The 14,083-nt window shown below is 42.8% G+C and overlaps 2 protein-coding genes across 3 annotated transcripts; both read left to right on the top strand.

The window, feature by feature from the left end:
* The first annotated feature begins 496 nt into the window (after positions 1-496).
* Positions 497-11,117, top strand: unc45a (unc-45 myosin chaperone A). Of its 2 annotated transcripts, XM_019893999.1 has the most exons (19): positions 497-1,045; positions 1,153-1,345; positions 2,837-3,012; positions 3,103-3,192; positions 3,288-3,455; positions 4,416-4,584; positions 6,472-6,642; positions 7,243-7,414; positions 7,519-7,819; positions 7,895-7,989; positions 8,348-8,489; positions 8,634-8,774; positions 8,919-9,046; positions 9,128-9,194; positions 9,281-9,394; positions 9,479-9,594; positions 10,004-10,121; positions 10,209-10,364; positions 10,444-11,117. In XM_019893999.1, the coding sequence occupies exons 1-19, from the start codon at positions 1,019-1,021 to the stop codon at positions 10,729-10,731; spliced, it is 2,832 nt and encodes a 943-aa protein (XP_019749558.1). In that variant the 5' UTR covers positions 497-1,018; the 3' UTR covers positions 10,732-11,117. The 2 variants fall into 2 exon arrangements, with proteins under 2 accessions (XP_019749558.1, XP_019749559.1); XM_019894000.1 differs by lacking the exons at positions 497-1,045; positions 1,153-1,345 and having other exon boundaries at positions 2,941-3,028.
* Positions 11,118-11,202: 85 nt separating this feature from the next.
* On the top strand, positions 11,203-14,083 carry rccd1 (RCC1 domain containing 1). Its single transcript, XM_019894001.1, has 8 exons — positions 11,203-11,418; positions 11,516-11,701; positions 11,837-12,002; positions 12,482-12,603; positions 12,682-12,789; positions 13,124-13,273; positions 13,691-13,720; positions 13,814-14,083. The coding sequence occupies exons 1-8, from the start codon at positions 11,223-11,225 to the stop codon at positions 13,966-13,968; spliced, it is 1,113 nt and encodes a 370-aa protein (XP_019749560.1). The 5' UTR covers positions 11,203-11,222; the 3' UTR covers positions 13,969-14,083.

Genomic DNA, 14,083 nt, shown 5'->3' with positions numbered 1-14,083 from the left:
TTATGTAGGAGGACCAGTATGATAGTGTGGCTAAGAGCGAAACCTTCCAATTTCTACTGCCTATGTAGGAGGACCTGCAGAAGGTGTGAATAGAATGTCTTGCTGAAAAAAAATGTTCGTTCGTGACATCTCTTGACTATTTTAGTTTGAATATACATCTTATGTTGAGTGTTTGTTCTATTTGGGCCAGTACTTGATACCAAAAAGACTTGATTACGCCTGGTTTCTATACTGAACCTCACCTGCTTCTGTTTGCACTGCAGTAGGCTGCTATTTCTCAATTTAATTTTGCCATATGAAGCAAATTAAAACGTTTTCATGGTTCTTCACATTTTTGCATTTAACTTAATGCATAAGCAACATATCAACATTTTTTACAGATTTACAAGTCATTCCAAGTATGCACTGCGCGCATTAGGGATGGGGAGGCCGCTTCAGACAGACCAATCGCGCTCTTCTTTGCATCTGCAAAATCGTGAAGCGTAACATCGTGGATATTTCACTTGAATTGAATCCCATGATGATGATAGTAAAACTTATAACACTCAGACGCTGCATATTTGACACGTCTAAATGATGTGACGGCATATTTAGAAGACGTCTCCATCAAATGACGACAGCGAGGAGTGATGTCTCATTGCCCCGAAACATTTGTACCTGCTCCTGCCATGTTCCTTTGTCAATGTCCGACCTCCTCGATGAAATGTTTAGTGGGAGGTGCTAGCATGAAAAGAGAGGAGCGAGTTAGTAGGAATGTGGAATTACAATAATGAGATGCACCCGATGTAGAGCTAACCAAAATATTTGGCGCCAACGTACGCTCGGGCTTTCCTCTTTTGGACTGTACCGGAAAAAAGGCGTGACCGGTAACTCAACGTCATCATTTCTGCACCGCACACCCGGAAGTGTAGCTCGTTGGCGATCTAGTGGAAGTTCACCGTGTTTGCCAGTACTTTTTATGAGTAGCGTTAAATTAATTTCCAAAATACCCAACGCGGAACTGTGAGGAACAACTTAAATGATGAGCGAGACAGAAAATGAGAAGGTAACAATGGAACACTTAATCGCATACGCATGGGTTCGATTTACACTTGTGGTAGTGAGCGCTTGTGTTGAATTCTTTGGGAGCATTCGTTCTTTCATTCCTTTTAGGGTCCTGCAGCCCTGAGGGAAGAGGGGAACAATCTTTTCAAGGCTGGGGACCTGCAGGGTGCGTTGTGTTGCTACACAAGAGCACTGAAGCTGAGTGACAACAGACAAGAGAGCGCTGTGCTTTATCGCAACCGTTCGGCGTGCTACTTGAAACTGGAGGAATATAACAAGGCCGAGACGGATGCCTCCAAGTGTAATGTATTCCTTCCTCTTAACGGTTTATTTTAGAGAGATGTATATCTGACTAGACTTTTATGGAAATGCATTGGTAAAGTCTAAATTACAAGCTATTTTCATTAATGATATACAGTACTACACTCCTTGATACAGTCTCACTGAGCACCTCATTAGGTATGTTTTTTAAAGTGGGATCCCCATTAGTTTTCACCATGGTGAAGGGTATTCTTCCCGGGGTCCATCACAGAAATTACAGACAAATACAACACAAAACAGTTGTACAAAATGTTTTTTTTTAAGTTTGCTTTTAAAGATTGATGTTTTAATCATAGCAAGTTACGTCGGTAGAACATGGTTCCAGTATGAAACTGATTTGTGCGTTAATGTTCTTTTCACTGTGTTAGCTGTGGGAATAGGGAGGGCAAAACGATCACCGAGATCAGCGGTGCCCAACTCTGGGCCTTAAAAGCCCCTATCCAACCTGTTTTCCATGTTTCCCTTCTCCAACACACCTGATTAAAAGGATCATAAATTGCACCAATTCTTATTGGGTGTGCAATACAACGTTGGAGTTTCGTGTGCATTCGAGCATGGTTGGCAAATGATTTTGCCCATATTCTTGGTTGACATTCGGGGGGAGATTTTCTGTGTCCTGTCCGCGTGATCCCCACGCAGCGGAAGCAGTGCCGCCGCAATCGCGGTGGCCAGCTATTGAAGCTTAAAACATGGTTGGCCAAATTTACTTCACATTTGACCTTTAAAATCCCTCATAAACAGGATGCAATCGTTTAGCAGCATGATTTCAGCAAGATTTTAAAAGTGGCCCTGGCCTTCCTGTGTGGAATTTACATGTTCTTCCCATGCTGTATGGGTTTTCTTCTGGTACTCCAGTTTCCTCCCGCATTCCAAAAACATGAATGGGATACTTGGTTCAATGAACGCTCCAAATTGTCCGAAGGGGTGATTGTGAGCATGAATGGTTGTCTATGCCTGCGAAATGCAACTGGATGTAGATGTGCATAAATCAGACACCAAACAATACTGAAAAATTAAGGATGAGTCTGAATTGTAATGAACATTTATTGAATGATCAGCTCAACAGCAAGCTTTGCAGAAGCTTGATAACGATCCTGATCGTTTGAATCAAGTGTGTTCGAGGAGGAGAAACATGGAAAACAGACTAAGGGAGTCTCGAGGACCCCCCTGCCCTAGAGCCTTGAACAGCAGAGGGTCAGGCGAGTCGCTCTGCTTTTAGTGATTTGGAGTTTTGCATGTTCTTGTGTTGGCTAGTTGACCAGATGAGACAAGACTAAAGATTTAATGAATAATCTGACTTAATTTTGGAGATGTTTCTACTAATTTTCAACACAGTATCATTCATGTGAAAATGGACAGCACAGCAGGCGAGGCAAGTGAACAGAACTCCATACCGCTTTGCTTCGCATCATCCCTTCTTCACTAAGATGGGGCCATGAAATTCAATTTTATTATTTTGTTTGTTTTTCAGCTCTCGATACTGATCCAAGTGATGTGAAAGCCAGGTTTCGCAGGGCTCAGGCTTACCAGAAACTTGGACGTCTTGATCAGGCCTTTGTGGATGCGCAGAGGTGTGCCCAGCTTGAGCCCAAAAACAAAGCATTCCAAGATCTCCTCAGACAGCTGGGGGCACAGATCCAGCAGAAGGTGATGTCATTCCCTTGTGAGTATTGCATGATCTTCCCAAAAAAAGACAGTGCTCATCAGCCTCTTGTTTTCTTCCTTTAATGTTTGTAGTCGCTCCAGTTAAACTCCACAGATGCACGTGTGCAACAGATGTTCTCGCTCCTTGTAGATGCATCTGTGAAAGATTCTGACCGACAAAAGGTAGGTTTGCCTTCCCAGGCAAGAAGCTACAAAAAATGTTTCTTCCAGTAGTCTAGCGTTCTGTCCACATAATGTGGTCAACTGTCTGATTTCAGGCTGCCCAGAATCTAGTGGTGTTATCTCGAGAAGACGCAGGAGCTGAGCAGATCTTCCGTAACGACGGCGTGAGGCTGATTGACCAACTTCTTCATTCAAAGCAAGAGGATGTTGTCCTTTCTGCTCTGAGGACTCTGGTTGGCTTGTGTACAGACCATCAGTCCAGAGTAAATTAATCTCTTTCCCATGCATTTAAATTTTTTAATACTGATTGTCTTCATTAGAGCTGGAGGCTACCATAGTAGACTTAAGTGTGAGAGCTGAGATAAACCCTCTGACCAGAGGAGGGTCTTGTCGAGCTTGTCTGTGAAATGCAAGTTTGTAAACCCCTGCAGTGACGGGACAGATCCCTGTAGATGGCAGAGTTGAATCGCTTTGCATTTATAATCACCGCAGCTTTTGAGGTGAGGATAAAAATTAGAGGGTGAATCTCAGCTCGTCCTGTTGACTAAGAGGGACAGAAATGCCAAAACATAAAGTCTGGGCACCTGACACTCAAAAGTGTGTATGTGTATTGTCTAAATAGAGTACGTGGCTTGAAAGTTTGTTGAAAGTGTGTTGCAGTCGTGAGTAAAGATGACACAGATTATGGAGTAATGGCGAATGCCATGACAAAAAAAAGCAACACTCAAACCATGCAGTGAGTCAGCGTTTCATAATTATATATCTGTAAATAAGTATTCTGTGGATCTTGAAATATCAGTGAAAATGCTCTAAAACAGCTCAAAATATGGGGAACTGCTTTTAAAACAGGTGCCAATAAATGAGTGAATTCATCAACCTTGCTTTGGGAATGTGGGTAGAAGCCAGAGTACCGGTACCCACAGAAAATCAACTCAAGCACAGGAAGAACATTTAAAATTCACTCATGGACGGCCTGAGCTGAGATTTAAACCCACAACCTTGACTCGGAGATGCAAGTTATATTGGTAGTTCATTTATATTTTCAACTGCACAAGGAAGTCAAGGAAAACCCACAGTGCATTATTGTTGTCTATGACTATGTATTCGTAATTGATCGACTTGACCTATTCATCCGCAATACTCAAAGAAAGTACCCATCTAGCCTATCGCGCAGGATTTTGCGTTTCTGTTCTTAATGCTGGCATGTATGGTTTTATTCCTAGACAATGGCAATAGTCAACGAGCTGGGCATGGAGCAACTGTGTGCAGTAATGGGGTCGGGAGGCTCGGCCGTTTCCTTGGCCACCTGCCACCTGCTGCAGGTGATGTTTGAGGCTCTCACAGAGGGCATGAAGAGGGAGATTCGGGGAAAGGAAGAAGCCATACTTCCTGGTAAGTCTGGACTCAGTCATCTTCATGTTTTGTTACATTAAATACTTGTTTCTCTAGGCTCTTGGAATTTGACTTAAAATGTCAAGGGAAATTTTGAACACAGACACAAATTCACCAAATGGTTACTAATAAAAACAATACCCGTATAGTATTTTACTTTTTATGATGATTAAAGTTGAACCTTGGAACAGCGCAGTTGTAGTTCTAAAATTCAAATGGGGCAAACAGACCCTGGACATAGGGCTGAACCTTTTTTTAGGAAAATATCGAAGTGTAATTTTTCTGACGGATATCGCGATTTAGATTCAATTCACGATTTTCAAATCCAGCTTCAGTGCAGTATTCAGTATGGCCAGTAACGTTTACAATCATAACCGAAAATGTCATCATAGCATCGAAACCTTAAAAGCTATGACTCAAATAATGCAAGGACACTGCGTGAATGAGGCAATCCTTTTGCAAGGTTTTTAAGATGGTTCAATAAAGCAAGACCAACCGATTGATCATATATGTTTAAATATGCATTTTTGTGTAATAGTGTATCTTTTAAAAGGGTCAGAAATTGTCCTATTTATTCAAATTTTACATTTTCATGTAAATGTATGCTTTTTCTTCCACTAAATGACATCAATTTAACAGATTAAAACATACTGAAAGCTCGATAAAAAGAAGAGTCATTTTGAGACTTATTAATGTGGAGATCTCAAATCTCACTTCAGTGCTCTGTGGTGCAAATAACATTTCTGTTGTTATCAGTATTTAATATCATTTGAGCTCTCGTCGTGGCTAATGTCAACTGTAAGCGGTTCATTTCCGGCTTATAATCATCCACTTATCATGTAGCTGTTGTCTGATCAATTGTAATATTAATTTGCTGTTCCTAGCTGGTTTTCTCTACACCCTAACACAGTTCTAGCCAGACCTCTGTGGAAAATGTCCACCTAAGCACTGCTCTTTCTCACACCATGCAGGTCATAAGGGGTGTTCATACGGCAACTTTTACTCCAGTGCAGCACCTCGGCTGCCCCCGTAGAGCGTTCACACTTACAAAGTTATACCGGTGTAGCCCCTGAAAACAGCTTCAACCGGAGCAAATTTAACCCTGCTCCAGGAGGTGGTTTAAAAATTTACTCCGGAGTAAATGCTAGTTTGCGGGGCAGCACCGATATAAAATTGGACGTGTGAACGCGACAGGAGTAGAATCGCTATGACGCGTGAAAAGAGTTGATCACATATGGGTATTGAATGCGTTGCTTTCGTGCTCTGTTGGACTTCCGTCATCTTTCCTTTCTCTCTCTCATCCTTTTACGGTGTCTGATTGAACACACGGCGTTGATTTGTCTGGAGAAGGATAAACCATGGTTTTTCGATATGTCACATATTGCACGGCCGCAGAAACTGCCATGTGAACGTAAGTGGGGCTGCACCGGGGTTAACACGCTTCTCTTTAGTAAGCAGCTTTTTACGTGTGAACGCTCCACAAAATTTACACCGGTGTCAGATATATCGTAACAAAATACGTCGGTGCAGCACCGATGCAAATGTGTGCCGTGTGAACACCCCTATCGACACTGGTGCAGAGCAAGTTATCCTAGTGCCTAACGTTCGCGAGCAGCTGGGACAGCAGCGAGGATGGGCAGCAGTGTGATGTGGGCGCAACACTTTTTTAACCAGCTTGGCGCAAACTGGTTATTGTGACCTGTTCTGTTGATTTGTGAGCTTGGGGGAAATAAGAGTGCTTGGAAAAAAAAAAAAACACACGGCTTTGATGATCCTGAGATCACGATTCCGATTAAAAAAAATTATAAATCGTTCAGACCTGCCTGGACGGATTGTGGAGTGTTACTTTACGTTCAGTGTGTTTTGGCTGTATTCGTTCTAAAACAGAACCATCCAAGGAGCTTCGTTCAATGTTGCGTCACCTCTTGGAGATGTTGCCAGCATCAAATGTGTCAGGACCTGGCAGAGACAACGCCATCAACCTCCTTGTCAAGCAAGTGCCCCGCAAGTCCTTAAAGAACCCAGACAACTCCCTGACACTATGGGTGATTGACCAGGGTATGTTAGTACTTAAGAGAATTGTATTTCTTCAAAGGTACAGTATGTAGAATTTACTCCCATCTAGTGGTCAACAAACAGAATGCAATGACCTAAACTCTTAGGCACGTTCATTTTGAAGCCCGTGCACTACGGTGCCTCAGAGGGACCTTGTGCTTCCACCACCAATTTTTTCAGCCGAGGTGCAAGCACAATGTCATCCGAAACGACTTATAGTACAGTATTCCCTCAAGTGACGGGGTAAGTGCATAGCATTAATTCGACATGCTGCAGTCATCATGTTCAGGAACTATGTTTGTTTATCTCCTCTGGGTATCCATAGGAGGAAAATGGCAGTGAAACATAGCAGGCTCCGCTAGGGGAGGCACTCTCTCTGTAGTATAATTCGCGATTACTTCACCTACAATGACAAAAAAAATGTATGTTGATGTGACACAAGTTTTTTTTTTTTTGTCGGTAGTTGAAATTAATAGTGGGTTTTTGAAATACAGTACGAAGATTGAAAAATCAACACTTTTTACACACTGTCCCTTTAAAGACGTCAAAACAGGCAATTTCAGAGATGTGTCTTTGTTGAGATCCATGAATTCCCTCCTACAGGGTTGAAGAAGATTTTAGAGGTGGCTGCATCAGTGCCTGAGCTTTCAGAAGGGCCAACACTTACAGAGAACACCCACATGAGCTGCTCAGTCTTGCTTAACAAGCTTTATGATGATCTTCAAAGTGACAAGGAGAGGGAGAACTTCAACAAACTGTGTGAAGACTACATTCGGTGAGTTGGCAAGCCAGGTTTTGTGTGACACAGGAACAGAGAAAGTTGCTCTGCACATCTAAATTGGAACTTCCTTCAGATATTGCTGTTTACATTTGGTTTAGACAACACTTTACCCAAACGGGCCTTGAAGCCAAGCTGCGAGCCATCCAGACCGTATCTGTGCTCCTCCAAGGACCGAGCGATGTTGGCAACCGAATCCTGGAGATGTCAGGAATGATGGATGCCGTAATATCCTTGTGTGCCTCTGAAGATGTAATTCACCAGCAGGTTGCAGTGGAGGCTCTTATTCATGCAGCAGGTAAAGCGAAGAGGGCCTCCTTCATCACAGCCAATGGTGTAGCACTTCTCAAGGACCTCTACAAGAAAAGTGAGAATGACAGGATACGCGTGAGAGCCCTTGTGGTAAGAAAGCTGTTGTGGATGTGAACATTTCCAAATGCAGAACTCAAATAACAATGGTCTCTGCTGGTTATTCAGGGGTTGTGCAAGCTTGGATCAGCAGGAGGGACTGATTTCAGCATGAAGCAGTTTGCAGAGGGATCCACACTAAAGCTGTCCAAACAATGCAGGAAGTAGGGATGACTGTTGATGTTTCCAACTGAGTATTGTTTAGGACTGAAGTGTTGGTTACGCGTGAGAGCCCTTGTGGTAAGAAAGCTGTTGTGGATGTGAACATTTCCAAATGCAGAACTCAAATAACAATGGTCTCTGCTGGTTATTCAGGGGTTGTGCAAGCTTGGATCAGCAGGAGGGACTGATTTCAGCATGAAGCAGTTTGCAGAGGGATCCACACTAAAGCTGTCCAAACAATGCAGGAAGTAGGGATGACTGTTGATGTTTCCAACTGAGTATTGTTTAGGACTGAAGGGTTGGTAAAAAAAAAAAAAAAAAACAGCTAAGCCATGGTATGATGGATACTTTCCTCGTTAGGTGGCTTTGTAATGAGTCTCTGCCCCCTACATCCCGTCGGTGGTCTGTGGAAGGTCTTGCCTATCTCACCTTTGATGCTGATGTGAAAGAAGACTTAGTTGAAGACAATAATGCTCTTCGGGCCATGTTTGACCTTGCAAAGGTTTGATTTGAAAAGTCTTTTTACCATGTGAATGTATTTATTATTTAGTGTTTTATTTTTATTTTTTATAGTATGTGCAACTACCACCAATGTACTACACTTACCAATCTTGGAATAACGTGAATACCTTTATTTTTCTGGCAGTCTGAGGACAAAACAGTGCTCTTTGCTGTAGGCTCCACTCTGGTGAATTGTACCAACAGCTATGAGGTGGAAAAACCTGACCCTCAAATGGTTGAACTGGCCAAGTATGCAAAGCAGCATGTGCCGGAGGAGCACCCCAAGGTAACGTGCCAGTAACCTTTTCAAAGTGGTTCTTCCCTTCTGTTCCTTAAATATCTGTTAGGACCAATACTGTAACAGAATTAAAATACATTGTTTTATTCTGTAAAACAAGATACTGTAATGTGAAACTGTATGATCTATCAGGATGCAGCTTCCTATGTAGAGAAGAGGCTAATAAAGTTGCTGGAGGCTGGAGTGGTTTCTGCATTGGTGTGTATGGTCAAACACGAGAGTCCGGCTCTCACAGATGCTTGTAGAGAATGTATCGCCAGGTAGGAAGACTTTTTCCCCCCCCTCTCTTGGTGCCACCCTCCTGTATAATCAATCAGTCTCTCTTACATCTTTCACCACAGGGTGTTCTTGGCTTTAGTGGAACGACAAGAAGACAGAGGCACAGTAGTGGCACAGGGTGGGGGAAAGGTACATTACACAGATAAGCTGAGTTGAGCCCATACCAGAGTGACACCCACTGGTATGGGCTAATGTATGTTTCTCTTCCACCATAGGCTCTCATCCCACTGGCATCTGATAACACTGATGTAGGAAAAGTCAAAGCAGCACAAGCACTTTCCAAAATTACGATCACATCCAATCCAGAGATTGCCTTCCCTGGAGAAAGGGTAAATCAAATAAATTACACTAATGTACTTCTGCTTTTAAAACTATATTTTCGGTCTTTAACACATTCTGTGTTGTTATTTCAGATTTATGAGGTTGTGCGCCCCCTTGTCAGTCTCTTAAATCTTCATTGCACCCTGCTACAGAACTTTGAGGCACTCATGGCTCTGACCAACCTGGCTGGAATCAGTGAGAGACTCAGGTTGGCCGCAAGGGGGAAGTCTCTCCTAAAAAAGTGACATGAACGTTTTAAATGGAGTCTCCAGCAGACAGCTTTCCAGCTGCTGTTTTTTCTGAGCTCACCTAAGGGTCAAATAATATGGAAATGTATAGTTTCCCACAGTAATCTCACCTATGTTATATCAAAAAATGCCACTAAAGGGAGCTCTGCTGTGTAAAGTTCAAATTCATGTTAAAGACCACTCATAAATAAAAAGTTTAGAGGCCTGTTTGGAATAATTGACAGTTTTCTCTTGATTTTTTTTTTTTTGTATATCCCAACTATTTTTGAAGTACAGTCGTAACTATTTTTAATGTGGAGGGTTCAGTCAAATATAGATTAATATGGTGTGTTCATGTTGCTGCTATTGATGACATACTTTGTTTTACAGACAAAAGATAATAAAAGAGAAGGCTGTGCCAAAAATTGAAGGCTACATGTTTGAGGAGCATGACCTGGTCCGAGCAGCTGCCACAGAGTGCATGTGTAACCTCATCCTGAGCACAGAGGTTTGACATACACTCCATGATTCAGAGTCTTGTGTTGAAAAGTGGAACTGAAATAACGGTGTGTTTGTGCCTGATGTGTATGCTCAGGTGCAGGAGCTGTACCTTGCCACTGGCAATGATCGCCTGAAGTTGCTTGTCCTGTATTGTGGCGAGGATGACGAAAGGCTGAGAAGAGCAGCTTCAGGAACACTGGCCATGCTGACGGCTGAGCAGCCTGAGCTTTGTGCTCGTATCGTCACAACAGTAAGCAAAGCTCCATAACCCTCACCACCACTGTCACTATACACTCAATACTGCTACTCACACGACTCTTTGTTTTCAGAGCACACACTGGCTGGAGATCCTGCAGGCACTGCTTCTCAGTGAAATATCTGACTTGCGCCACCGCGGAGCAGTCATCATTTGTAATATGATGCGAGCCGAGAAGAGTCTGGCAGAGATACTTATTGAGAGTGAAGTCCTGGAGATTCTGTCTGTCTTGACAAAGGGAGGAGAGGGCACACTCGAACCAGCCTCAAAGGTAGCTCAGAATTGCCTGGACAAGGCAATGGAGTACGGCATCATCATGAGTAGAGAGGGAAAGGAAAGGCCGGAAGGAACAAAAGCCTGAATCACCTCCACTCTGTGAATCTGCATTCTATCAGAGCAATATCCAGTACCCGATACACCTCAGCCATTTCAATGTTGCTGGTCATCAGTTTTGTCTGAATTTCACGTGCATAAAATCAGGCACTTTATAGATGTCGTAAAGGAGGTGACAACGAATGTTTGATGAATTTTTAAGAGATTATATTAAATCTACTGTATTTATCACACCACAATTATGTACATGTAATGTATACCAATGCACAAAAAAAAATCCACTTTTAAAACTTTATGTGAAAATTGTGCACATCATTTGAAACTGCGTGTTTTACATTTTTGTTCAAAAATATTTTGTGTGCCGTTACTTACATTCCTCTGTGTTTACACAATAAAATGAGCCACGATTACCTTTGACTTTTGGAGAGTGCGCATGCGCATGAATTACTGCACAATTTTTGCGGAAAGCAACACAGTGCCGCGCCGTTGTACAGGCACAGTAACCTAAAAGCGGTTCTAATGCGCTGGTTCGGGTTCGGCTTTAACGCCTTTGGACAGATATATGTAGGTGGACGTGTTAACGACGACGACACCGCCAACGAAGTTAAAGTGATAACGCCAATAGAGTTGAAGGGTCATGTTGACGGAAGCTGCCGTACGAAAATAAGTGGGCTCGGAGCGAGTTGGAGTCGAAGAGCAACCCTTCACTCGAATGGTGAGAGACACACGAAATATGTCACTTGGTTCCAAACGCGGACGTTTATGGAATATCACAATCGCTGAGTAATCGCTGGACCTCGCTATGTTGTCAGGTACCCGCTGCCTGTCAGGTTTCAACGCGGCGAGTGGAATTTGTGTGACAGGGTTCACCGACGCCGTTGTCGGGGAATCTTTCTTAATCCTCGCTTTTCCAGACCGAATTGAGTCATGGGACTTGGACAACGACAGGAAGACCCCGGTATGGAGCATGGAAGTCAAAACTCCATCCGATGGAACTGGTAATAGTTCTTCCTCGAGTCTGTCTAGTTTAAAAGGAAGTCGCTTTTCATCATAGCGCCATCCTCTGGGTCGCTTTGGGGGTTTGTCCCAACATTGCAAAACCTTGACTGAAACCCCACTTTGCGGGTTTCCAGGTACGCCTCCGAATCTGCCATTAATCCCCGATGGTTACATTGCCCTAAAACCACCCTTCTACCGGCCATTATCGCCGCACCTGAAAGCCACCAGGCTGGCACTGGGTGCAGAGCACAGCGTTCTCCTCAGTGCCTCTGGAACTGTGTACACCTGGGGACTGGGCAGGTATCACTCACATACCTGTCACTTTTGGTCATCTAGAAAGTCTTTGTCAGCCTCTGTTAAGCCAAGGTACATATTTTACATTACCAAAAATCTCAGGCACGCCAGTGGATATACAGAATAACTATACCTTGCGAACAAATGAAATTCATGTGTAGTTGAGATCAAATTTCACACGAATCAAGGAAAATCGGATAACTTCCCACAGCACGCTGGTTTGCAATTACTGATCTACACCAGTGATTCCCATTGACACTTAATTTGTCCAAATAATACAATTTTTCTTTGTCCAACCCGCAATACCAGCAATTTATCGGGACAGGCAATACAATTAAATGCTCTTCCACTCGGGAGCACAGTACACAATTAACCTGTTCATCCAACATCTCATGTAAAATATATACCTTGGCCCAATAAAAGGTGCCAATGCCTGATTCACAGATTACAGTATTTATTTATATATTTTTTTACTACTGAAACAGTCATGGTCAGTTAGGACATGGTGGCCTCTTGCATGAAGAGCAGCCCAGGGTAGTGGAGGCCCTCTGGGGCATGACCATGAGCTGCGTGGCTGCAGGAGGCTGGCACACTGTGTGCGTCAGTGGTAAGAATAGCTCATAATTATGTTAGTGGAATCGGGTATGTGCATACTGTAAATGGTACTATCCAAATGTATTAACAGATGCAGGTGACATGTATGTGTGGGGTTGGAATGAGAGTGGCCAGCTTGGACTTCCCTCACATATTGCAAGGAAGACAGAGCATCATCCAACTAGTCAAGAAATAGCAGGTTGGCCAACTATGTTACCAGAATATTTAAACCTTTTTATTTTAGTGCTTCCTATATCTCAGCTACATATAACATGTTCTAGAAGCTCCGCCCCCCCCCAACAAAAAAGATTTTAATGAGCACCGAAAACAACATGTAACATGAACAATAAACAGCATTTATCTATCGAAGGATATCTATATCGCAATGCCTGTGGTTTGCTGGGAATCATTGAAAACAGCTGGATTAATATACTGTATATATTTTTTTGGGGGGGGGGTGTATGTATGCACACACATATTTCCAAATGGAGCTAAGTTTAACATTGATGGATTCGTCAACTGTTATGTTACAGACTTGTCTTCATATAAAGAGAAACCCGAGGGAGAGAAGGACAAAGAAGTGTTTATATCGATCCAGGCATTCCCAGCACTGCTGGACGTCACTCCATCATGTGACATTAAGATGGTTGGCTGCGGTTCCCGACACACAGCTGCTGTGACATGTAAGTAATCTCATTCCATATGTCTGCATAAAGTTGTCTTTGGAAAGAGGGTCTTTACAATAGGCTGTCCACAATTTGTTTCAACCAGTGATAAGCAAACCATTTGATTTAAATATCTGTTCTTCAGGGTTTTTAGTTAGCTTGCACATTTTTAAATAATTCAAATCGAAGAAAACACTAAAATTAGAAGCTTCATGTAGTGCAAACTAGGCTAAGAGCATGCATAGATTTCTTTAAAACTGTGTCACCAGCAACATTCTATGGGACTTCACAACAATTTGGAGTACAAATTAAAAAGACTAACCAATCAAACTTACACACAAGAGATTTTTGACATCGCATTGGGTCACCAGAAGACCTGACGAGAACAGTGGTTCATATTTGGACTTGTTTTCAATGTGATCTTTCTCATTTTAGCTGCAGGTGACCTCTACACATGGGGATGGGGTAAGTTTGAGTGCAAGACTTAATATTCCCGGCAAGAGTAATATACACTTTCACTCACTAAAGTGGGGGCAACTTCTTTGTTTTTCCCCTCAGGTCAATATGGTCAGCTTGGATACGAGACACCCTATTCAGATGAGCCGCGCCGTGTGGAGTTCTTCAGGGAACAACAGATGCGTGTCGTCGATGTGACTTGTGGGACGTGGAATACCTTTGCTGCTGTAGTCAAGGAGGAAGTAGCTGCCTCTTAAATATTATCGAATCCCATTGCGATACATGGGCTTTGCACTGTATTGTACAAAATGACAACTTTAAGTCTGAAATTAAATGCATTTTGTATAGACTCAATAAAAAGCTTGAATTATT

The sequence above is a fragment of the Hippocampus comes genome, unplaced genomic scaffold (genome assembly GCF_001891065.2).
Source record: "Hippocampus comes isolate QL1 unplaced genomic scaffold, H_comes_QL1_v1.1 scaffold104, whole genome shotgun sequence".
NCBI classification, from domain to species: domain Eukaryota; kingdom Metazoa; phylum Chordata; class Actinopteri; order Syngnathiformes; family Syngnathidae; genus Hippocampus; species Hippocampus comes.
This window is presented reverse-complemented; position numbering and strand designations above follow the sequence as displayed.